Source organism: Stegodyphus dumicola, chromosome 11, assembly GCF_044657685.1.
Source record: "Stegodyphus dumicola isolate Sdum_Otavi_A_Nest chromosome 11, ASM4465768v1".
Taxonomy (NCBI): Eukaryota; Metazoa; Arthropoda; class Arachnida; order Araneae; family Eresidae; genus Stegodyphus; species Stegodyphus dumicola.
In genome coordinates, this window is record NC_140778.1 from 22,693,206 (window position 1) to 22,719,166 (window position 25,961).

Sequence of the window (25,961 nt, forward strand, 5' to 3'; positions counted from 1 at the left end):
CAGTTAGAAATGTGATGTGCCTTTTTCCTTTCTTTAATTTTACTGTACGATTGGTGATTTAAAGTAGCATTCTATGTTTTGATTCTGATGTATTGTCGCCAAATCGGATAGTTGGCGCCAATGTTAAAAACTGGATGGTATGATCCAAATAATAAATGATTTTGTTTTTTCTTTATAGTAAGATAAATATATTCTGTATTTTTAGACATTTTTAAGAAGTTAAATATTAATTTAAATATTCGATGATTCGTTTTGATCCCATTATTATCCTTTATTGTAGTAGTAAATCTTAATGTTGTATTTTTAACTATAGGTACTTTAAATTTATTTTTAGTGTGTGAGCAGGAAATATGTTTTAAGTAGTTTTACAAACATGATTACTTTTTAAAAATTTTGTTCTATTTTCATAAAAAAAATTTAAATTTATCAGAAAATTACATTCATAAATTATTATAATATATGTAACTGTGATTTAATACTAGTGCTTTTGATTTTAATGTTAAATTTCATGCATGCTTTTGTTAAATATGCAGGTACATTTTGAAGAAAATCAATTTGAATGCTCTAGGCAAGATGGGCGTAAAAAACTCAAGCCCAATGCTGTGCCAACTCTTTTCAATGTGCCTAATCCCCCACAACTGTTGACCCCACAGCGTCTAAAAGGCATTGGTTTACCAAAGCACCGTTCAGTTACATCGAATTTTTGTAATGTATGTGTTTTTTATTTTTATGGTTTTTCATAAAAAAATATGCTTTTATTACAAATGGACTAAATTGCTTTATAAAAGAATCAAAATATTGAAATTAAGGCATTATGTGATAAAGCTGTAATTACAGTCCCTAAGATTAGATTAAAAAATTAAAATTTTGCTGTTGTTATATATATAATTAAGTATGTACTTTGTTATTATAATCATATATTGAAAATTAAGCGTAAAACCTCAATTTGATGTAGTTTTTGGATAAAGTTTTTGTAGTTTTTCGAGGACGATCATACATGGGTCTGGTTTCTTCAAATTTGCTCCTAAAAGAAAGAAACCGGTATCTGATTGCCTTCAAAGTCAAAAGAGTTTAAATCAAAATTTGTATTAAACTAAAGTTGCTTTTTTGCTTAATTTTAAATTCCAGATAAATAGAGAGAAATATGTATGGAGTAAGTAAAAGAAATAATATTGAAATTAATAACTTTAATCTTGAGTAATACAATAATATAGTTATAATACATTGATTTAAATGTATATTTTAATGTCTTATATGTCTTGTCTGAATGTTGTTATTTTTTGTTTAAAGATTGACAAAACTTATTAGGATTATTTATTATTAAAATTACATTAAGTATATTTTATTTATCAGCATTTTCAGGTATCCTTACTTATATGTGTTTCATAATTTTTGCATCTTCAGGGTGGCTTGCTGCACAGTTTACCTTTATCAACTGAAGCGATTTCTGTTGCTGAAGCACCTGTTGTAAGTCTTCATTTGAACAGTTATTAAATATTTAGTATTATAAACTTTTTCTAAAAAGTATTAACACTGTTTCTAAAATTTAAAAATATATTAACGTAATATTTACTTATGTTTAAGAAGTATGAATGCTATGAACAGTCCAATGTATTTATGCTTTTTTATAAGTTGAGTTACTTTGAAAATGGTAATGATTATTTGTATTTATTTTTATCCGATCAGAGTTTATAATTTCTTTCACTTCCACATATTTCATATATTATAATTTTTTTTAGGTTCATTTGCCACAACCTTCAGCTTCATATTTTGGAGAAATAAATTTTGCTGCCGAAGTATCTGATGTAAATTGCCATTTTGCACTTCTAAAAAATTTTAATAGTTTTTTAACATCTATTCGTAAACTGTACTATGTTTTTTTTTTAAATGTTTCCATCTTCATAATCATGCACTTTATTTCATTTCACCAGTGGTTGCAAATGTGTACATTACAGTACATCTCAGGTGTGTTTGCAACAACATTTAGCATTACCTTCTGATTAAATAACAGCTGCTAGTAAAGAATCTATTCTATGTTTTCATTTGAGCAGCTATTAAATGTCATATGTTTTACATATATTAATGAATTTTTATACGATTTCTGAAATATGAAATTGTTTGTCTTATGGTTGCTAAACAGCTGTACTATATCTACAGATATAAATAGAGAGAAATATGATTACTGTTGTGCTATGGAATTATTTTTGAATTTTGAGTGTTAACAATTTATTATCTATTTATGAATTATAAAATGTTATGTAATTAATTTCATCAGCATTTACAAATTCTTTGTGTAAATTTCAGGTTTGTTTGCAAGAACAGCCTTTAGCCTCGTTTTGCAATGAAATACCATCTATTTGTGAAGGCTCTGATGTAAGTTGATAACTAATGTATAATTAAATTGCTTCCTTATATGCATTTAAAATGTTCTATAAAGTAATTTTTTGGTAAAAGGAATGTAATTAATTTCATCAATAGTTGCAAATTCTCTATGTAAATTTCAGTTTTGTTTGCAAAAACAACCTTTAGATTCATCTTGCAACCAAATTGTAATTAATTTTAATTAATTTCATCAGCATTTGTGAAGGCTGTGATATAAGTTGATAATTTGTGTTATTAAATTGCTCATGATTATGGAGATAATCGATCCCTTGAAAAGCTGGAAATAAATTTTAAAAATCTATTTTTAAGTGAAATAAATTTTAAATATTAGAAAATAAAACAAAAATAATCTAGAAAATGCTGAAAACAATAGAGTCAAATTTAAAAACCCACCACAGTATAGGAAAAGAGACCTGGAACTTGCATTTTTATTTTGTGGATTTATTATCTGTTTAAGTTTGACATTTAATCCAAAGGGGCTTTGTCCCTGAAGGACTATTGTTTTCGTTTTTTATTGAAACACTATAAACGGCTGCATCACTTTTCAAATTGTTGCCACCAAATATTATCACCCTGTACTATATTTAAAGAAATTATATAGTGAAGAATCTGTATAAATGCATGTATGTTTTTTGCATTCTGATAAAACAACGGTACCTAGAGCCATCAAATTTTGAATGACTTAATTCTACTGTGAATATGGACATCTGGAAGACCGAATTTGAAATTCGGAATTTGTTTTAATATATATTTTATATGTTGTAAAACTTTAACAAATTTTTGATTAACAAACTTGAGGATTTTAAAGCAAAAAATGGCAATGTTGTACAGAAAAGACACTTTTATCTCCAGCATGTGAGACAATGAATCGGGAATTCTGAAGATATGTTCATTTTAAAATTATCTTGCAATATTGCTGTTGAACTGAATTTTATAATTTAAGTGTGAAAAACTTGATATTTAATAAATAAAGGTAAAACACAAAATGTTTAAAAAAGGCCCCTTTGGGTGTAATTTAAAATCTGAAACCTTTCAGATCTTTTTTGTTTGTTTGTTGTGTTTCCCCCCCTTCTTTGATGATTATTCATATAGATTTTTTCTTTATTCCAGGATGTTCTTTTAAGGAATTTTATAAAACAGCAGACTGAATTGATCTCGCTTCTGCAATGCCAGAACAAAATATTACTGAAAGAACTTACAGCAACAAAAAAAAAAAAAAAAAAAAAAAAAAAAATGAAACTAATGTTTTAAAAAAATGGCATAGCACTGAAATTCAACTTCATGACCTTCAAGTACAGCATGAGGAATTGCTGAAAGGAGTGAAAACATTTCTTTCAGATGAACAAATAGCAATGTTGAAAATTCCTCGTAGAAGCATTGCAAAATGGTCTAACGAGAGAATAATAAAAGGCCTCAAAGTTAGATTTGCCTTGGGCAAGCATGGTTATAATTACTTGCAAAGAATAGGTTTTCCGTGCTTTCATACAGCACTTTAAATAAAAGACTTCAAGGTCTTGAAATGAATTTTGGAGTCATCAGTGAGATGATTGAACCTTTGAAAATTAAAGGAGAAAAAATGAATGCTAGTGATAAAGACTGTATTTTATCATTGGATGAAATGGAGATTTCTGGCAATCCTGATTTTGATATTTCAAAACGTAAATTTATTGGTAAATGTACATTAGGAAATCAGAAGGGTGCAGAAAATCACTATTTAGTTATTTTACTAAGAGGTTTGAAGCTGAAATGGAAGCAAGTGGTTGCCCATGAGATAACTGGACAGGTAACAGGATGCCAGCTCAAACAACTTGTTGTCAATGTTATCGAAGCTGTCAATTCTGTTGGATTTAATGTTGTTGGTATTGTTAGCGATATGTCAGCAGTAAATAGAAGCCTGTGGAATTCTTTGGGAATACCTGTTTCTCGAAACCAAAGAAATAATTTCACTACTGAAATTAAGGGCAAAATTCTTTATGTATTTGCAGATGTGCCACATCTTTTAAAAAATCTCTGGTCTGCAACTCTTAATCATAGTATAAAACTGCCCAGTTATGTTTGCAATAAAGAAAATTTGGTTACTTTGCATGTATCTGCAGGATTTATAAAAGATATCTGGATTACTGAAACAAACCAAAATTGTGGTTTGAGAACTATGCATCATCTCAGCAAAGAAGACCTCTTCCCCTCACATTGTGATAAAATGAATGTTGCTTCTGCTGTGAGGTTTTTTCCAATTAAAACAGGTGTGGGATTGGAGAAGGCAGTAGCTTTAAAAGAGATAAGCCCTAATGCTCTTACAACAGCATGGTGGATAAGATTTATATGTCAGTGGTTTCAAATGCTATCCTCTAGATGTAGAAAGAACTCAATTTCTGTGACAAATAAAAGCAAAAAAATTGAGTTACTTTTTGAATTTATTAATGTTATGCAGCTTATAGAAATTGGTAAAGGGTGGAAACCATTACATACTGATTTGATTCTTTCTACTTTATCAGCCATACAGTTAGCAGAGGCATGTTTTCTGAATGATTTTCAGTTTATTTTGACGAGCAGATTGACACAAGATGCTCTAGAAAATGTATTTTCTCAGATACGCAGAAAAGCTGGTTTGAGGCCAAGTGCTTTGCAAGCTGTGAAAGCATTAAAGCTTATCTGTTTATCTCAGTTTATATCTGACATTAAGAACTCCAGTTATGCTACTGATTCAGATATTTACTTATTAAACTATGCAAAAGATGAATTTGAATTTCTGAAGGAGAAAAAAGCTTTAGAGCCTGTTACCATACCAGAAGTTTCTGATGTATCTCTACAGAATCTCACCCTTAGTGAGGAAAATAACGTCTGTTATGTTGCAGGAGCTGCAATAAATTCTGTTTTGAAAAATGCTTGTAATTCATGCTGACAGTTTCTCTTAGTTTGTGAGCAAAATACTCCTTCCATTGATGAAAATAAGCAGTACATAATTAATTTTGCAAATTTAGGTGGGCTTAAATGTCCTTCTCCAGAAATTTTTAAATTGTGCCTTCTGTGTGAAAAAATCATTCAAAATTTTCGAGACGAAATAATACATGGAAATGTAACTATGGATGTGGAATTTGTTAATATGATTTGTAAGAAGCAGGCGAGGTAAATATTCCCTCCTGTTGCTATATCAAAACAAAGATAATAAAATATTATTTGACTGCCCGTGGAATTGGTCTCAAGAAGCTTCTTCAAAATAAAAGGCAGCAGCGGCAAAGTTTTGCATCTCCTTTTAAAAGGAAGAAAGTAAACTAGAATCTAATCAAGAGTTTAAGAAGTTTTTGCTGTTCAGTTCTGTCTGTAAAAAAGTAGAGTAGTTGTCACTGAAAAATTGCTGTTTGTCTCTTCGAATAATAATTAGGCCCACCAACAGCTGAATGGTTAAAGTTACTGAATGCTGGGAGTTCCATCTTCTGTTCTATTTCCGAACAGGCTGGCTGCATGGTTGGTTTTTTTGTGGTTTTTCCCCATGTGTAATAATAGAAGATCTCATAGTCAGCTAAATCGGATTTACTTTTGTGTGACCTTAAATGAGGCATCAATTGTGAATCTGTTTTGGCATGTTATTTAGGAATTTTAAATGAAACATTTATTGCTGTTGTGAAAGAATGATCAACTGATGTTTACCTTACTAATCAATGTCTTATAGTATTGTAATGGCTTGCAGGATTTTTCATAATGGGATGTTACATATGTTTTACTCTTCTTTTTTACCAAATAAATAGAGTATGTTCCTAATCAGACATTTCTTCTTTTGTACCAGGGTTATATAGTATGATGTGATAATTTGGATTTGTTTATAGAATACATAACAGTATTTTTTGACATTCTAATAGAACCAGTGTATTTTATTTATTTACTTATTGCTTTAAAACAGATTTTGAATCAAGGCTTACTTCCCATCCCCTTTGGGTATGCACATAAAACATGTTTAAGCTATATTTATAATATATCAATGAGATACAGTGAATGGACAAAAATATGGAAACACCTTGTGAAATGCATGTTTGAAAAGAAAGATTGATTTTAATGAAATGTACGTGGCGCTGGCATTTTTGACTACTGACGCCACCTATACAACTTCGTAAATGTGCTAAACAGTTCAGTTGTTGTCGGAGTACTGTTATGTGAAGTTGTCATTGCATTATGTCAGAGTTAACAGACTTCGAACGTGGGCAAATTGTTGGAGCACGTATGGTAGGTGCTTCCGTAAGCAAGGTAGCCGAGGTGTTTAGTGTTTCAAGAGGTACTGTATCGAAGATTTATTCCGCATATTTGAAAAGCGGAAAAACATCATCTGCTAAATCACAGGGCGGACGAAAGTGTGTCCTGAGTGATCGTGACAGACGATCATTAAGGGCAATTGTGACAAAAAATAAGAAGACCACAGCTGCAAAAGTTACTGCTGAAATGAATGTTGTGTTACCGAACCCTGTGAGTACCAAAACAATTAGAAGGGAGCTTCATAAACAGGGAATTGCTGGCCGTGCTGCAATTGAGAAGCCACTCATCAGTGACGCTAATGCCCGTAACAGGAAAAGGTGGTGTTTAAGTCATAAAGCCTGGACTATAGAGCAGTGGAAGCGAGTAATATGGTCTGACGAGTCTTCTTTCACATTGTTTCCCACTTCTAGCCCAGTTTATGTCTGGAGAATGCCATCTCAAGCCTATAATACAGACTGTTTGTTGCCAAGAGTGAAACATGGCGGGGGTTCTGTTCTGGTTTGGGCAGCCATATCGTGGTTCTCTGATAGCCCCAAATGAACTGTGTCAGGGCACATGACTGCCAAGACTTATGTGAATATTTTGGCCAATCAAGTTCATCCCATGGTACAAACTTTGTTCCCCGATGGTGATGGTGTCTTCCAAGACGACAAAGCTCCTGTTCACACAGCTCACATTGTCCAGGACTGGTTTTCTGAGCACGAGGATGAGTTGTCTCATCTCCCCTGGCCACCACAGTCACCAGACCTGAATATTATCGAACCTTTGTGGTCTTAGGTTAGCTCCTTTAATGGAAAAAGAACAAAATAAAAATGATATACCTTGAAAACAAGAATACTATCTGAATAGTGTTGGCTAAAATTTATTCAGATGTTTTTTTGCATTTATTCAAACATCTCCGCATATAAATGAGAATTACATTCTATATAAAGCTGTTTGATGTATAATGGAAAAAATTCAATTACTGCAGTATGTTTTAATAGAATTTGAATATAATAGACTGAATTGCACTACATTAGACCAAAAAGCAAAACATTTTTATTTATTTATCTTTATTTTCACTATATGTGTTTGTCATATGTTTGTTACTAGAGGACTTATTTTATAGATTTGAAGCTAAATAATATTTTTATGTTTTTACTTATGCAAATTAATTAATAAAAAGAACTGTGATTTAAGTATTGTCTTTGCTGTGATATAGATTGAATCTTATTATGTTATGGAATTATCATTTAAATATTCAGATACGTGTAATATTAAGAGCATATGTATGTAAGTATAATTTTTCCAAGTATAATAAAAAGTTACCATCAACAACAAATAAACTTATAAGTAAACAGTATCTGTAAATTCTGTATGTAAAGGTATTATTTTTATTTTTATTTATTTGTGTGTGTATTATTTTAATATTGTTTATAGCTAAATAAAGGGAAAAAAAAAAAAAAGGAATTTTTTTACTCTATTAAATCTATGAATCCCACAGTCATCTGAGCATTGAAGTAATTTTTATAGCATTCTGCTCTTCATTCTAAAAGCATTATAATTTAAAAGTGTATATCTTGAATCAGTATTTAAAATCATAAAGTGTTTAGCAGCTTTTTCTGGAAACACACACAAAATAACATTTTTAACAAATTTGCTACAGTAATAGACGTTTGATTCCATGTCAGCAAAATTCAAATAACATATTAAAAATAAAAAACAAAAATTAAAGATTAAACCTTATCCTAAATTAATAGAGGTTGAGGGAATATTAAGAATGTGGTTGAGGGAAAGCTCTTATCAAAAAATACATTTTGAGATAAATAACATTATGCGTGTATTTAAAAGAAAAAATTGAAAATTCAATAAAGGAATTCAAAAAGAAAGCATTTTTAACTAAAAATACAAATTTGAAATATGATATGTGAAAATGTTTTAGAAACTTTTAAAATAACTTGAATCATACGAGAAATTTGGCAATTAAAAAAAAAAAAAAAATACGAGAAAGAATCTGAACTGCAGACAAAAGAAGGGGAAAAAGCCACACATCTTTATAGGAGTGCAGAAAAAAGCTGAAATTCGGATTCTCTAGAATGTTAAATTTTAGCGGACAGCGCTAAAGAGCCAAAGTTGCCGCTCCACACCTAAATTGCAACCCTAAAGCTTAGATTCAAAATGGCTGACGAGTCAGCCTGTATCTCTAGTAGCTCTAGAGGGCAGGAACACTTCCTTTCACAGTGACTGGCTGAGTGAATTCCTGTACTAACGAGAAAATCGTTCCGTGTAGACAGGCGAGCTATTTCAGATATTGTCGGCCGAGAAAATCGCTACGTGTAGAAGGGCCTTAATAGTTTGGAGAAGAGTTGTTTCCAGTTTTTGGTTAGACAATAAAGTCTCACTCGTTTCCTCAGCTTGTTTAGGTGCTTCCTTTTTTGAACTTCTAGAACCTTTTAGGGTACTTTTCCGTTTTGCCGGCGCAAGCGATAAAGTCGCTTAATATAGAAATTCTCTCAGGCAGACGTTATTTATCATAAGTATTAAGCTACATAAAATTTCAGTTCACTTTTTTCAACTGTGGTAAGAAACATTTTCTCTTCAAATAAATAATAAGTGTTAACAATACAAGGTAATTAGATACTTGTACATACACTGAATTAGGGGATCTCATTTGATGTGCTGGCAGGCAGATTTTTTTACTTTCTTCTATGAAGTAAAGAAAGTATTGTAATCACGAAAAATTCTGGGTACCACGTTTCAATGAAAATATCCATCCTTACCACTATCGAATGCAATTTAATGATGTTACATGATATCTGTAGTAGGAAAAGAAGAGTTTTTTTTTTCATGGCATATGTACATACATATGTATCTCGCATAATTAAAAGGAATAGCCTCAGCATGTTGATATTTTGAATGTGGAACTGCTATTACATGTTGATGTGCACCTCCCAACTTGGTGGAAATTGGCTGCACCAAAAGTATATAAATATAATATATATATATATATCCATCCTATTACTTAACTCTGAGTTCAGTTTTTTTATTCTTATGTGTTGGTAAATTGTGCAATTTTTGCTTTAAAAATGCTTGAATTATAATAAATGTTCAATTTTATAGTGGTAGAGTTTTCATCAATTTAAAAGTTGTTTAAGCTTAATTTATTTACTATAACAGCTTTAGTTGTTTATATTTGGAAACAGCAGAATAGTGGATCTAGAGAAACTAAGCTTCAACAACAACAAACTTGAATTCTTCTTTTATTATTGCTAATTATATCATTCTTAATTCATTCTGAAATTATCATTTAAGTTATTAAATTTTCTCATGTATTGACTCAGCATAGCATCCATTACAAATAAAGTCAGTTTCTACACTTTAAGTGTCTTTTTGACGAGTAGGACAAATGAAAACTTTTAGTTTTGTGGACCCAAAAATTTGCTTTTTTACCTGCTGGCCGAATTGCTTGGTTTTGCGCAGAAACTCTAATTTTAATTGTAAAAAAAATTTTTGGTACTTTTCCGTTTTGCCGGCGCAAGCGATAAAGTCGCCAATAATGGTACAACCGATGCCAAACGGAATATTCTCGCTGGTAACCTTTTACGCCTCATTTTTAAAACAAGTTGCAGCTTTTTCTTATCAGATTGATTGTTTCTTTCAATACTGACATATAATTACATAGAATTTTTATCAGATAGTTCAGTTTTATGTCTAAGGCCATTTTCGGTAATTAAGTCAATTAGGATGCAATCACAGCGCTTACCCGAACCCGAAAATATAGAAAAGGTAAAGTCAAGGGTTAAATTCATCAATTCTAATGAGAGTGCATTAGCGAAGTAAAGCACTGCAGTTTTCCAAATTTTCTGAGTAAGCTATTCGTACGAATTAAAATACTTCTTGCATTTAAACTTGTGTTCCAAATTAAGATTTAACTTGAAATTAATGTAGATAATTACTGAGAGCATTATATTTTTGTAGAGTTGTATACGTGAGATGAGATCGCTTGGGGTCACGTGATATGAACCGGCGAAACAGGATGTTGAACCATGAAAGCATAGTAAATTCTTAAATTAATGTCTTTTTATAAATTTATTGTCTTTATTTATTGGCTTTTTATAAAATTTTAAGCGATATGAAAATGTTTATGCCTTCAAAAAAAGAATTCCTAGGACTAACATTTTTTTAATATTTTTTGTGTGTATAATGTATGTTGTCGCCAATAAAGTCTGCTTGGCGAGATTTGCGCCGGCGAAACGGAAAAGTACCCCTTTTAGTTCTCTGCACATCACCGTTACATGACATTTGTTGCAAAATAGGCATTTCACAGAACTTTTACACTTTTCGGCAGCACGCCCAATTTTTAGGCAGTTAAAACAAGCTTTTTTCTTTCTTAGTACATTTTTCTCATCTTCCAATGAAAGGCTGTGCAGCTTAGAGCACTCATAAGAATTATGTGTTTCGTTGTCACACGAAACACAAAAATTAAGCTCTTTCTTCTTTGAATCTCCTGCTTAAATACAAGCTGCTGTGGCTGGAACCGAGTCAAGTTTGTATGGAGCAGAAAAACTTGTACGGGCCACTTTCAACTTCAATTCGGAGAAAATGCAATAAATTTTCCAAATTTTCAGTGTGTGTAACACTTTCCCTACGCTGGCGAGATCGCTCCCATGCCCCCAGAATTTCTTCAGGCAGTGAAGACTCTACAAGGGGATACAGCATAGCTGCATAAATCTCACTTTTTACCCCCAACGTCTCCAAAACTCTGAGTTGCGTATCTAACTTATCATATAAGTTGGATAGAATCATATTTCCTTTTTTGCTAGCTTGAGCCAAAACCAACTTTAATAATTCGCGAACATAGATTTCTACCAGTAATTCGTCTCGTGCAAATCGAGATTTTAGTTGCTTGATAGCTTCTTTATAATTCGCGCCTGAGGGAGAATAACTATCTATGAGCTCTCTCGCTGGGGATCCAACGACCGTTGCTAGCAATAGATACTGAAATTTGTCATCGTCATCTATATTTACATCTTCGTCGATCTTCTTAAACTATCCAATTTCGGGTCTCCTCATTAAACTTTTGAAGCTCCAACTTTGGTAATTTAAGTTCTTTTTCGTGGAATTTTCTAAAATTCTAGGTATAGTCACAGGAGTGGAATTCACCATTTTGTTTTCTACTTTTTTTTTTTTAAACTGATATATTTATCCCGATATGCTTCATTCGTGTCAAAATCAGCTAAATATTCACTTTCGTTTTCACTTTTCAACAAAAGTTCGGAAATTTGTGATTGAACTTTATCTAATCTCTTAAATTTTTCTTCCAACTGTGAGCTCAATACTTGGAATTGATTAACCTCCACGTCAGGCTTTAGAATTTCAGCATCTAAAGCACTGGCAGTAATCGTAAACAATTGCCTTAGAGGCTTACGCTTTCGTAATAAAAATTCCATGATTTTAAATTCAATATATCCAATATATTCAAATAATAAAAAATATAATCAAATAAATCATAAACTCACTTGATAAATTCCAATATGAAATCAATGTTTCGTTTTCAAACCGTTGTTTCGTTTCCTTCAAATAGCCATTCCGTCCTGTCACCAGACGCCAGTTGTTTGAAATTAATCAATTTCTTGACTTATTTAATAACTTCGGACCAATGGTAATATATTTCACAGAGAAAACCTTTTTAATTAACAACGAACATATTTATTTAGCATTCTAAACATTACAAAAAGAATAATATTCCATGCGTTATCACGCTCCAAAGTAATATAAAGCAAAACATCACTGTTGCCACAAGAAATCTACACAAAAGAACATATTAAATTATTGTGTATTAACTGAGCTCGTGCAAGTTCTTGAACAACTACATTAATTGAGTCTCTGAAAACTAAGTTCTAATAGTATGGTTGATTGTGAAAATAATTTTAGTGTGGCTGAGAGTAATTTTGTATACTCTGATTGCTTAAAACCGTACCAAAATTTTCTGTTCCTGGAATTGTTATTACATTTTAAAGTTATGATACCAAAACTAGTTTCGCTATTTTACAAAACCATTGTACTCATACATGCGCTTATTACTTTACAGTTGGAATACCAGTTGTGTGTAATTTAAATTTTGTCCATTGTTTATTATACAAGATGTTTAATTTAAAAGTGGACTCTTCATAAAAATGGCATGTGTGCATATTTATGAAACACACCTTGTTTGCATATATCATATGGTGGTTGGTTTATTTAATTACGACAAAGCACTTGAAGGCTGGCTGCCCAAAGGAAGGGATGCCTTCATGGAGGACGTTATAAGGGAATTGACTCCTATGCATGGTACACGTGGGGAAAACCACAAAACACCCATGCAGATAGCCTATTTGTCTGAATCGAACCCAGATCAAACTACTGGTGTTCAACGACTTTACCATTTGGCTGCTGGTGGGCCACATCGTACGTTAATATATTGAACCAATTCAGTGCATTTTCTACCTATTTTTGGGACCAATTGAAGTTTTCCCTATGTTTTGAATTGTCGCAGTGATATGTTCATTTTCGATTTCTTTTTTAAGGAGTGGGTAATTTTTATCAACCGAGTTTGTGTTAAACATCTCCATAAAAAATCATCTGGGCTTGTAAGAAGATGATACTCATAGTCTTTAGATATAATTGTGCCTTTAAAACCTCTTCCAATATTTTCATGATGGAATCTACTCTGAAAGATTTTGCATTTTCTTGCTATATTCAGTAATGATGTTCATTCTTTTGCAATGAAACAGTGAATGAATAGACAGTATCTTGCAAGGTTCAGCATTCATTGAAAAGAAGAATGATAAACAAGTGCAAGTTTTCAAGGCTTCATGCTCTGCAAATTTGGCGCCAGACATATCCATTTTGATGAGACCATTCCTCATCTGGAAATGTTGCCACAAATTAAGGTCTTACAAAACAAGAGATATGGAACACAGCACGACAATATTCAACATCTGCTCTGCACAGAAGCATCCATGATTGTTGATGATCAAATAGTAGACCTACATGAAAGCTAGCTGTCATATCATCAGGGTAGATTCAAATCTCAGAGAAGGTACAAATGCTTTGTAAATGTATAGTGATTTTCTGGCATGTGGGCATTTAAAAATCTAAGTCCCCTTTAGAGGTTGGTACTAAAAGAAGAAGGTTAAGGGACCATTGGAATTTCCTAGTGTTCCTAGTTGAAACTCAGAAAAAATTTAGTAAAGTGATTCTGTCACCAGATATGTGCTAAGACCGTGGTGAATGACATCTGTTTGCTTGCCCCACCCATGAACATTCATGAAGCTCCTCCTCTGCTAGTATGTCCAAGTGTGCAAATCAGCAACAGCAAAAATACATATCAAACTATCTAGTGATTTAAATTTGATTTTATAATTCATTGAAGCAATATAGTCATATTATTTCATAAAAGTAGGTCTTTTTTCCCTAATGATGGGGCTAAATGTTGTGAAGCTAGGACAATATTTCTTACTGAAAAGCCACACTTTAGAATGTTTTCTTCTTCTATTAAGCCTAGTCATAAATCTTATTCAACATTTACAAGAAATGTAAATGTTGTAAAGTAAAAGAAACGTAAATGTTTGAATCTTCCGTTTTGTCTCCAATGATATAATTTCTCCCGTATTTCTAATCATGCTTTCTGCTATAATTATTAAGTGTGTTATGGTAATGTCAACACTTTAAAGAATAAAAAGGTTTATGCAAAAGGGTAAATTATTCAAGAAAGTTACCTTCATTTTGTTACTTACGATTTAAGTAAAGAGGGAGTATGTTTGTTCAGTACTTTATGTAAGGAATCCTATGTTTTCAAATAGATCTAAAGATTGAGAAGGCATGTTTGTCACAATGTAACCTTTATTTTTTACCACTATAAAAATTACATTTGTTCCAATACCTCTGAATTTTAATGAACAGTTTATTATTAAAATTTATTTCATTTCTACAACATACTATTTCAGAAAATTATTAGTTAATTTCATAAATTTCAAGATCTGATATCCTTAGTAAGATATTAACTCATTTATTTTCAATTTTAACATAATTTAGAAGACTTTGTTGGTTGTCCACATAAAGGCCACATTTGAATTTCTTTTATTCAATTAAGTCACGTAATAAAAGATTGGCAATCTGTCTTCACGTAGGAAAACATTTCCTATTTCTTTAATACATATTATTTTTAGCATAAGAAATTTCCCAGCGCTTTCAACCTCCCACACATTAGTGTTTAAAAACGTTTTTGCGAAATGATGAGAAAACTCAGTGCTCATTATATTAGAATGATGGTCATTAAAATTTGATTAATCAAAATTTTCTGATAAGTGATAGCTGCCTAAAAGAAGATACTTTCTTGGCAGTAGTTAAATTCAGCACATCCTTCAAATTTTCATAGTATGCTATTAACTTTGAAGATGAAATTACATGACTTTTTCTTAAATTACTCACATGTGAGCTACACGTAAAATTTAAAAATTTCCTTACTTTGAAATTTCTAAGTGCCTGTATTTAGAACTGCATTGGTGGTTAATTCGTTTACCCTAACAGTACAAAAATGAAAAGTAATAGAATAAGAAAATTGTTGAAAAAAAAAAAATATTATAATAAGGATATAAGATAGAATTTACATATCTGAAATAATTTTTCAGTAACTGATGAAGGATCTGAAAAGAAATCTGTTCTCACATGACAGAGGTGATACAGATATTTACGAACCACAGAAGGAATAATAAAAAATGAATTCACTAAGCATAATTGTTTGGATTGAATTTATGTAAACATTCTTTTCATAACACTTATATCCATTAAATCAGCCTCTGAAAATGTCTCTCAGTCTATATAAAATTTTATTAGAAAGATAATGAGTTTAATGATTTAAATTACATGAATAATAAAGCTGTAAAGGCATGTTTCAGGATCTTTGTTTCTGAATTTCACTGAAATGTTATATGCAGACATCATATTGCAGTTTGTAAAGTATTGTTCAATTGAAACATTTAAAATGATGCAGAAGATGAACACGATACAAACGTATCTGTTTGAGATGACTAATTATGATCTCCATCCATCTAAAATCTTACATCTAAAAGTAATGGAGAAAATAAAGTTTCAGCGTCTTGTGTTTTTCAAAGAGCAGTGTCTTTTTATAAAAATGGCAAGAAAATTTTCACTCAGTATTCAATAATAAAAGATGAAAACGATGTACAATAAAAATAAAGTGTTTTGCTGGAAAAACAGGGATTCACTTTCTTATGCACATCCATTTGTCAGGTACAAGGAAATCATATGTAGACATTTAATATTACTTCATATACAACAATATTAATAGGAAGTCTCAAAGTTTTAAAAGCCGTAAAGCACTATACATTTAAGATTCCAGGGTACTTTTACGTTTCGCCAGCACATCGCCAAGCAGACTTTATTGGCGACAACATACAGTATATACATAAAAAATATTAACAAATGTTAGTTCTAAGAATTTTTTATTTTGAAGACATAAACATTTTAATAGCTTTCAAAATTTTGTAAAAAGCCAATAAATAAAGACAATAAATTTGTCCAAAGACATTAATTTAAGAATTTACTATGCTTTCATGGTTCAACATTCTGATTCGGCGGTTCGAATCACGTTACCCCAAGAGATCTCATCTCACATAAACTACGCTGCAAAAATCTAATTCAGTAATTATCTACATTAATTTCAAGTTAAATCTTAATTTGGAATGCAAGTTTAAATGCAAGAATTGTTTCAATTCGTACGAATAGCTTACTCAGAAAATATGTAAAACTAAAGTGCTTTACTTCACTGGTGCATTCCATTAGAATTGATGAATTTAACTCTTGAGTTTGCCTTTACTATATTTTCGTCTTTGGGTGAGCGGTGTGATTGCTTCCTAATTGACTTAATTACCACGGATAGACTTAGGGCATAAAACTGAATTATCTGATAAAAATTCTATGTAATTTTATGCCATTATTGAAAAAAATAATCAAACTGATAAGAAATGGCTGTGACTAGTTTTGAAAATGAGGAGTAAAAGGTTACCAGCAAGAATATTCTGTTTGGCATCAGTTGTACCATTATTGGCGACTTTATCGCCTGTGCCAGCAAAACGGAAAAGTACTGATTCCAGATACAGCATTAAGTGTTGACATAGACTTTTCTGTTTTCTTGAGTTTTTTAGTTCATCATAGCAATGTTAAGTTTTATTACTAACATAGGTTTACAAAACTTCTTTTCTTTCTATTATTAACGTTTTGTGTGTTTACTTTATCTATTGAGTATCACATTCTAGGCACTTACGCTACTGAAAATTCAATTCAGCATACAATCATCACAAAGTAAATAAAAACAGCATATATCTACGATTTCCGGTAGAGAGTCTCGCGCACTGGAGATAAAAATGTTTTATTCCGAACAGTTTCGGCAATGCTTGCTTTGAAATCATTTAGTTTGTTAATAAAAAATTCATTAAAGTTTTTAAAAAATGTGAAATAGATAACAAAGCCTATTCCAAAATCGAAATTCGGGCTTCCAGTTGTCCATGCTCGAGTGGAGAATTACGTTATTCAAAATTTCATGGCTGTAGGTGATTTTTTTTCATAATGCAAGAAACATGAATACATTTAAGCAGATTCTTCATTACTTAATTACTTTAAATATAATACAGTTCGGATCTAAAGTATCTTTTGGGTTAATAATTATTAGAAGAAAAACGTTTAAAGATATTTGAAAGAGAAAAATGGCATTACTGCGAGACAGGAATGACATATTCTTCATTCAAGTCTGTTTGCTTTGTCGATGATACAGTGAATCGCACAGAGCATTCCAATCGGATGTCATTTAGCATCATTCAGTTGTGGCTTTTAATTATTTTCATTACGGATAATAATTGCTGTATATTTTCAGACAAAATAATTAGAAAAATATTTAATTAAATGGAAAATTAATAGAAAAATTTACAAATAAAAAATATAAATAAGATTTTATCACATCAATTTGAGATTCGAAAAGATGCAGAAAACTGCTTATTTTGTTGCCCAAAACTTTGCACCTCCTCCTGCAACCCATTCCATATAAATTCAAATATGTAAAATTTTACGTATTTTACGTATTATGGCAAAGCACACTAGGGCTATCTGCCTAAGGGGACGGATGCCTTCGTGGAGGACTTTCTAAGGGAAACTGGCTTGCATACACATTAGACATGGGGAAAACCACGAAAACACCCATGCAGCCAGCCCATTCGCAGGATTAGAACCTCGGACTTTAACGCTCGGCCGCTGGTGGGCTTGTAAAATTTTAGGTAACGATGAACAGTTCTCTGATGTTTCTTTAGCCATTTTACACTGGTGATTTCTTTAGCCATTTTACACTGGTGAATTCTACACTTCATTTAAAATAAGCAACAATTAAGAAAAAAGCAAATAAAAAATCCAAGTGAAAATTATTAATTAATAATTTATCCCTTTTATTTGCAATGACATGAAGTACTCTCTCTGAACAATACATATTAACCCATCTAATTATTTCTATGTAACTGCATCTAGCATCCTCTTAATCAGGGAGGGAAAAAAAATTACAGACACAAAAAGTACTTTAAAGCAATCAAATGCACAGAGCTTAGAAAATAAAATTGGATAATACCAAAAAAATAAAAATTTTTTTTTTGCTTTTCTTGGATGCAAAGTCCTTTCCCAGTCATTAGGTGATCGAATGGTTAAATACACCTTATATTAAAATTAAAGTCAAGAAATTATCAAAATTAATATAAATATATTTTTATCATTTTTTACAATTTGGAACTCCTAGCTATCACAATACATTAAAGTTTGGCAGTGAAATCCTGTGACCTGAATAATTACAATTAAAATATATTAAGTTTCACTGCAAATTGTGAAAAATGCAGTTCAAGTACATTTAGTGAAATCACAGAGAACTGGGGTGGTGTTACATATATGTGGCAACACACTAGTTGCTGGTCGAACTGAAGTGAAGTAGGCGTCAGTTGATGTTGGTTTGTAATAAATGATGTGCTCGTGAATCTGTAGTAATGTCACTTAATTATTGATCAAGCAATATTAATATTAATATAACATGGTGTAGTCGTGTGGAGTAGTATTACAACTAATTGCAAGGCAATCCCTTTGGTTGTTTCTCCTATCAGCAGACGCAAGATGGAATTTTGTCGTCCACCACAAGGCCGAAATTTCGAAGGCAATGTATCCAAAAACTGGCGCAGATTCAAGCAGCTGTTCCAGATTTATATGAAAGCTTCAGGAAATGCTTTAAAAGATTCAGATGTGAAAGTTGCTTTGTTTTTAAATGCCGCTGGTGAGGAAGCAATTGAAGTGTTCAACATGCTCAATCTCTCAACAGGAGATCAGGGCAACTATGAAAAATTGCTTGAAAAGTTTGAAACTTTCACGACACCTAGAACAAATGTCGTAGTGGAGAGATTTTTATTCAATAAGAGAAAAGAAAAAAAAGGAGAACTTTTTGATTGTTTCATGACTAACATGAAAGAACTTGTAAAATTTTGTGAATTTGGTGAGCAGAGTGACTCTCTCGTGTATGATCGCATTGTCCTTGGAGTATCAGATGCCAGTTTACAGGAGAGGATGTTGCAAGAAAATAATCCGAGTTTGGAAAAGGCAATTGAATTAGGGAAAGCAGCTGAATTGGGCAAGGCTCGTGCTCAAATGTTAAGAGAACACAATATTGACAGCATAACAAGAGGGTTTGGTTTGGTTTAATTACGACAAAGCACACTACGGCTATCTGCCTATGGGAAGGGATGCCCTCGTGGAGTTTTTTCTAAGGGTAACTGGCTTGTATACACGTTACACATGGGGAAAACCACAAAAATGCCCATGCAGCCAGCCCCTTCGTGGGATTCGAACCTCAGACCGAACTACCAGTGTTCAGCGACCTTACAGCTCAGCCGCTGATGGGCCCTGTAACAAGAGGGAAGGTGAAACAACATCAGGCAGGAGAAGCCAATGCAGCTGTAGCAATGAGGAAGCACAGAGGATAGCGTGATGACGCTTCAAATACTGAGATGTTTTCGTGTCAAAAATGCAACAGACATCACGTTAATGGACAATGTCCGGCATATGGAAAAAAATGCTTTAATCGTGGCAAACTAAATAACTTTTCGACTATGTGCAGACTGAAGCACGTCCAAAATCTTTCTCGGCATGATAACGCAGATTTATATAGTGAATCTGATGATGACTACTTCGTGAATTCCATAAATGTTCTAAAAACTAAAAGTGTGTGCTCAACATCATCTACAAAAGAGTGGACTAAAACTATAATTGAAGGGACAACTGTGACTTTTAAGTTGAACACAGAGTCTGAAGTGAACGTTTTGTCTGTGAAAATTTACGAAACATGGAGTGCTAAGAATTCTAATCTTATTGTAAACAAGTGTAATGTTGTATTAGAAGCATTTGGGGGGGGTCCAAGGTTAAACCTGATGGGTCGTTAATGTTACAATTTTCCTCAGATGGTGAGGATCATACTCTAGAGTTTTTAATTGTTTCCAGTAAGCATATACGTCCATTATTAGGAATTGATGCATGTGTTAAACTTAATTTGATTCAGTTTATAAATAAGGTTGGAATATCAAATAAAGGCAAGTTAGATCAGTATACAATTGTTTTAACTTCATCTAAAGATCAATTTATTATTAATAATTCAGAAGTGTTTGAAAGTGTGGAAAAATTTAATGGATTGTGTAAAATCATAGTAGATGATCAGATAGCTCCTGTAGTGAGACCACGTAGAGTACCACTTAGTTTAAAATCTCAACTTGAATCAAAATTAAACAAATTAGAGAGACAGGGCATTATTGCAAAAGTTGATCAACCTTTGAACTGGGTTAGCAATCTAGTAATAATTGAAAAAGCTAATGGATCCTTAACAATATGCCTTGATCCTCAAGATCTTAAAAAAGCTATAAAAGAGAACATGTGTCGATTCTAACAATTCAGGAGATTTTACCAAAGCTATGTAATAAATCAATTGACTCTGTTTTAGACGTAAAGGATGGGTTTTCTCAAATAGCATTAGATGGAAATAGTAGTGATCTTTGTACTTTTAGCACACCATTTGGATGCTATAAATTCTTAAAGCTTCCAATGGGTATTTCCTGTGCACCTGAAATTTTTCAGAAACGCAATCTTGAAAATTTTGGTAATATATCAGGAGTACTGATCAATTTTGATGACATCCTTATTGCGGCTAGTACCCTACAAGAACATGATAAAATTTTAACAGAGGTCATCAACAGAGATAAATCTCAATATTAAATTCAACAAGCAAAAACTTCAATATAGGGTTAGTGAGGTTAAATATTTAGGTCATTTATTTAATGTATCAGGTTTGCGACCTGATCCTGACAGAATTAAAGCCATTACTGAGTTACAGGAGCCTCAGAATATGCATGAATTATATCGTGGTTTGGGAATGTGTAATTATTTGAGGAAATTTGTACCGCATTTTTCAGAGAAAACAGCCATACTAAGGAACTTTTGAAAAACAAAGAAGAATGGCAGTGGTTACAGCTACATTCATTCAGGGAATTAAAAAAATTAATTTGGAGCGCACCTGTGTTAGGAATATTTGACAGCCGTAAACCTACCATCATGATACAGGCAGATAGTTCTAAAGATGGGTTAGGTTGCTGCTTATTGCAGAATGGGCAACCAATTGCTTTTTTGTCTAGGAGTTTAAGTAATGCAGAACAAAATTATGCTCAGATTGAGAAAGAATTTCTTAGTATTTTATTCGCTGTTAATAAATTTCACTATTACATTTATGGTAGAAAGGTAGAAAGGCTTACTGATCATAAACCATTAGTTTCAATTATGAACAAAAATATTGCTAATGTGTTGTTAAATAGATTGCAAAGGATAAAAATTAGCTTCTTAAAATATAACTTAAAACTTAAATATTTGCCTGGGAAATACAATCAAAAGTCTTTAATCCAGACATCCATAATCCAGAATGATCTATAATAAGGACCTCAAAGCTACAAACTTTCTGCGCAAGTGTAAATGCACATGCGCATAATACCTTTACGCATGCGCGCTTAATGTATAACGGACGGTATAAGCTAAGCTAAAATTATCTATTTCAGTTAATATTGCAGATTGCGTTGTTCCTTAATCTTCTAATTGGATCTCGCTTGTTATTTTTTGCTCACTGTTAGAGCAATTTTATAAAAGTAAGCTTGAACTTTCGAATATGTGAAAAAGAATTTCCGATTCTGCAGCCGCCAAAGGATCTATCTACAAAGCGAAAGCATGTTTCGATGTCCATCAAACAAAAAGTGGAACTGCTGCAAAAAATGGATAAAGGCATATCCTTTGTTTTTCTAACCATTCCGAAATCTGTTTATCAATTTCACGCTGCTCGGGGGGGGGGGCATCGCGGTGCGCAATGAACTAGAAGTTGATCTGTCAGCACTATCCTTATTTTCAGGGCAGATGTTTTATTTTATTCGGCTTATAATTCCTTACTAAATGTAGTGTTTCATCTCGAAGTACTCCGTCTTTGATATGATTTGAATCAAATTCCTCGTCATTATAAATATCATGAATACACATCAAATAGTTTTCTGGTTGCAATTTTCTAACTTCAGTTACGCGTAATGTATGCTTTACAGATGCACACGTTGAAAGAAATGTTTAATAAAGTAAACAAATAAATATTAAGCTTTTTTTTTTTTTTTTTTTTTGTAAATTTTGATACCCTTTAGATCATAATTGCTCTTTATTTCATAAATTATGGTTTCATATCTTTAATTTTATAATTTCTTACGAGGTTTAAACTGCTGATCTATAATCTGGAAAAACCGATGATCGGGAATCGCCGAAGTCCCGACGAGTCCGGTTTAAAGACATTTGACTCTATATGTATATTGCAGATTTACTGTCATGTTCCTTTATTGATACACATGCAAATGGAAACATGGATATGACAGAGATTGTTCATACACTAACAAACAACTGCAAATGTCTGAGAGTAAGAAAAGGGAATTTCAGAAAGCTACATTAGAAGATAAAGGGTTAACGTTAGTGAAAGTATATTTGCAAAATGGATTGTCTTTGAATTTTGATAAAGTTCCTAAAGAAGCAAGATCTTGTTTTATATTTAAAAATGAGTTGAGTGTTTGAAAAGATTTAGTTTTTTTAATAATCAAATTGTAGTACCTGTTGCATTAAGGAAGTGTATGTTAACATTATTGCATGAAGCTAACTGTGCGATTGAAAAATCAAAAGCTAGGGCTCAACAAGTACTATTTTGGCCGGGAATCAACAGCGACATTGAGAATATGGTTTCTATATGCCTAATGATAGGTTCAGGCCTCTAAAAGTACCTCTTGTGTCTCATGAGATTCCCAGTTTACCTTATAAAAAAGTTGGTGCTGATATCTGTGAGTATGCGGGGAAAAGTTATCTAATAAGAGGCTCTTACTTAACTAATTGGGTAGACATAATTCCTCTAAAAAATAAAAGTGCAGTGGAAGTTACTAGCAAATTGAAATCGATATTTGCAACGCATAGAATTCCCAAAACTTTAATTTGTGATAATGTACCGATTAATAGTTGGAAAATCAAGAGTTTCACAAGGGATTGGTGATTTGAAATAATAACTAGCATTCCTCGATATCCTAAATCTAATGCAGTGGTGCGCAAACTAACCAGTCTGTTCATGGGATTCGAACCTCGGAACGAACTACCAGTGTTCAGCGACTTTACCGCTCGGCCGCACTTATCTAATAGGAAAAACAATGAAACCCCATACAATTGGAGAATCCCTTATCCTTCCTGCAGCAACTAAGACATCAATTATGCATGGCGATAAATATGGAAATGAATAAAAACAATACCATTATCAAGAGATACCGTGTCTTGATGGATTTCCGAAATGTCACGAAATATCGAGTCAGAAGTCATAAAACGCATACAAAATTCATCTGTATTTGCTTTACAACTGGATGAGACTACCGACATTACTAAAATGTCACAACTAATTATTTACATTAGGTTTATTTTTAATGAAGATATAAGAGAAAAATTTTTATGTTGCAAAAGTTTGGAAGGAAAAACAACCGGAGAAAAAATATTCGAAGTAATAAATGAATATTTTGAAACAAAGTCCCTTACCTGGGCAAACTGTGTTGCGGTTTGTACTGATGGTGCTGCAGCATTAACAGGTTTGAATAAAGGGCTCAGAGGCTTAATTCAGAAGGTGGCGCCTCATATGGTATTTAATATGATTCATCGGCAAGCTCTTGTTGCAAAAGATATGGATGAAGAGTTGCACAACATATTACAAGATGCTGTTAGTTCAATTAACTACATTAAATGCAACAGCCACAACAGCCGTCTCTTTTCAATACTTTGCAATGAGATGGGCGCAACGTATGAGAGATTACTGTTACACACCGAAGTCAGATGGCTTTCACGTGGGAAAATACTACAATGGATATTTGATTTGAGAAATGAAGTGTACATGTTTTTAATCGAAAAGAAAAATAGATTGGCAAGTTATTATATCAATGAAGTTTGGCTAGGGAAGCTGAGCTATTTAGTTGATATTTTCGAAAAACTTAACGACTTAAATATGAGCTTCTAGGGTGAGAATTCAACTATCATAACTTCAGCCAGTAAAATTCAAGCTTTTAAGAACAAGCTTAGTCTCTGGCAAACTGAACTGAATAAAAACAACATCAACATGTTCCCTTGCTTTAACGATTTTATCAAAGAAAATAATATAGATATATTTACATTTAAAAACATCATTTCCAATCACATTGTAAAATTAAAGGAAAAATTTTCGAGAAGATTCGAGGATTTTCCTGAAAACGATCTTGGTTGGATTTGTGATCCATTTTCCTTTAACATATGCAGTTCAACTCTTCAAATTAGTGAGAAAGAGCAATTGATAGATCTAATTACTGATTATACTCTTCGAAATCAATTTAAGACTCAGCCTTGCCAAAAATTTTGGCTATCTGTGGAAAAACAATATTCCGTTTTACGCAAGAATGCCATCAGAGTGTTAATACAATTTGCATCAACGTATTTATGTGAAAACTGGATTTAGCAAATTAGTTTCAATAAAAACTAAATACCACTCACGTTTAAACCCTGAAGATGATATGCGAATTGCAATTAGCAACATACATCCAAACATCGATGAGATAATTAGAAACTTGAAGCCCCATATATCTCATTAAAGGGCAATTTACTGATTTTTGTGTTATACAAAAAGTATTTCCTTAAAATTATAAATAAAATAAATATGAGTCAGATATGATGATGTTTTTATTCGATGAAACGAAAGAAATGTGCGAAATATACATCGTATTTGTGAACATTTATCTCTAGTGGTTGCCAAAAATTTTCTCTCTAAAAAAGGGGTCGCAGTCGAAAAAAGTTTGCACACCACTGAGCTAATGGATTTGCAGAGAAGTTGATAGGTATAGCTAAAAGTTTATTTAGAAAAGAAGGATTGAAGAAATTAAATGAGGCTTTACTGAAATATAGAAATACTCCAGTTTCAGGTATAAATTTTATCACCAAGTCAAATGCTATTAAGTAGGAATTTAAGAACACAATTGCCAATTACACAAACAGAATTGAAATCAACTGTAAAAGATCAATATAGAGAAAAGGTGAGGAGTAAGCAGAAACAGGCTAAAATCTATTATAATACGCATGTAAGGGAAAGACCTGAATTTATTCCTGGGGAAAAGGTAATGTTGAGATGGGAAAATAAATCAGAGCCTGCTATAGTTTTAAAAAAGCATTCAACTCCTAGATCATATTGGATTAGAACAAAAGATAATAGGGTAATAAGACGGCATTAATTCCATTTAAGAAATCTAAAAATCAGAAGAATTTAGTGACATTAGACTGTTATGATCTATGTAATGAGAAAACGAAAATATAAGTAGTCGACTTCCTAAAATACATAATGATTCTCACCATCAAGATAATAGCAATAATATTAATTGTGATTGTGTATATAAAACAAGAAGTGGTCCTAATGTATATCAACCATCCAAATATGATAATTATGTAATGCAGTGATTCCTATGGCTCTCCCAAAAGAGGGAAGATTATATATGTGGCAACACACTAGTTGCTGGTTGAACTGAAGTGAAGTAGTCGTCAGTTGATGTTGGTTTGTCATAAACGATGTGCTGGTGAATCTGTAGTAATATCAAGTATTGATCAAGCAATATTAACATAACAGGTGGAGGTTAACCTAAGGATTTCTAATCAGATTAAAAACAATTAGAATAAGCAAA

At 32.1% G+C, this 25,961-nt stretch overlaps 2 protein-coding genes across 2 annotated transcripts in view; one reads left to right on the forward strand and one right to left on the reverse strand.

Moving 5' to 3' along the window:
* Positions 1–25,961, reverse strand: part of LOC146993844 (uncharacterized) — a 222,568-nt gene that overhangs the window by 173,021 nt on the left and 23,586 nt on the right. The gene's annotated exons all lie outside the window — the stretch shown is intronic.
* Positions 528–3,637, forward strand: LOC118191947 (uncharacterized). Its single transcript, XM_085826255.1, has 5 exons — positions 528–710; positions 1,405–1,467; positions 1,740–1,805; positions 2,305–2,373; positions 3,493–3,637. Exons 1-5 carry the CDS (start codon positions 528–530, stop codon positions 3,631–3,633), a joined length of 522 nt encoding a protein of 173 aa, XP_085682381.1. The 3' UTR covers positions 3,634–3,637.

What these genes read in the sequence shown, in the direction of transcription:
- LOC118191947 (XM_085826255.1), top strand. Translation starts at nt 528, where the DNA reads ATGCAGGTACATTTTGAAGAAAATCAATTTGAATGCTCTAGGCAAGAT. An exon ending in CTGTTGCTGAAGCACCTGTT is followed by an intron (nt 1,468 to 1,739) that starts GTAAGTCTTCAT and finishes AATTTTTTTTAG; the next exon opens with GTTCATTTGCCACAACCTTC. An exon ending in CTATTTGTGAAGGCTCTGAT is followed by an intron (nt 2,374 to 3,492) that starts GTAAGTTGATAA and finishes TCTTTATTCCAG; the next exon opens with GATGTTCTTTTAAGGAATTT.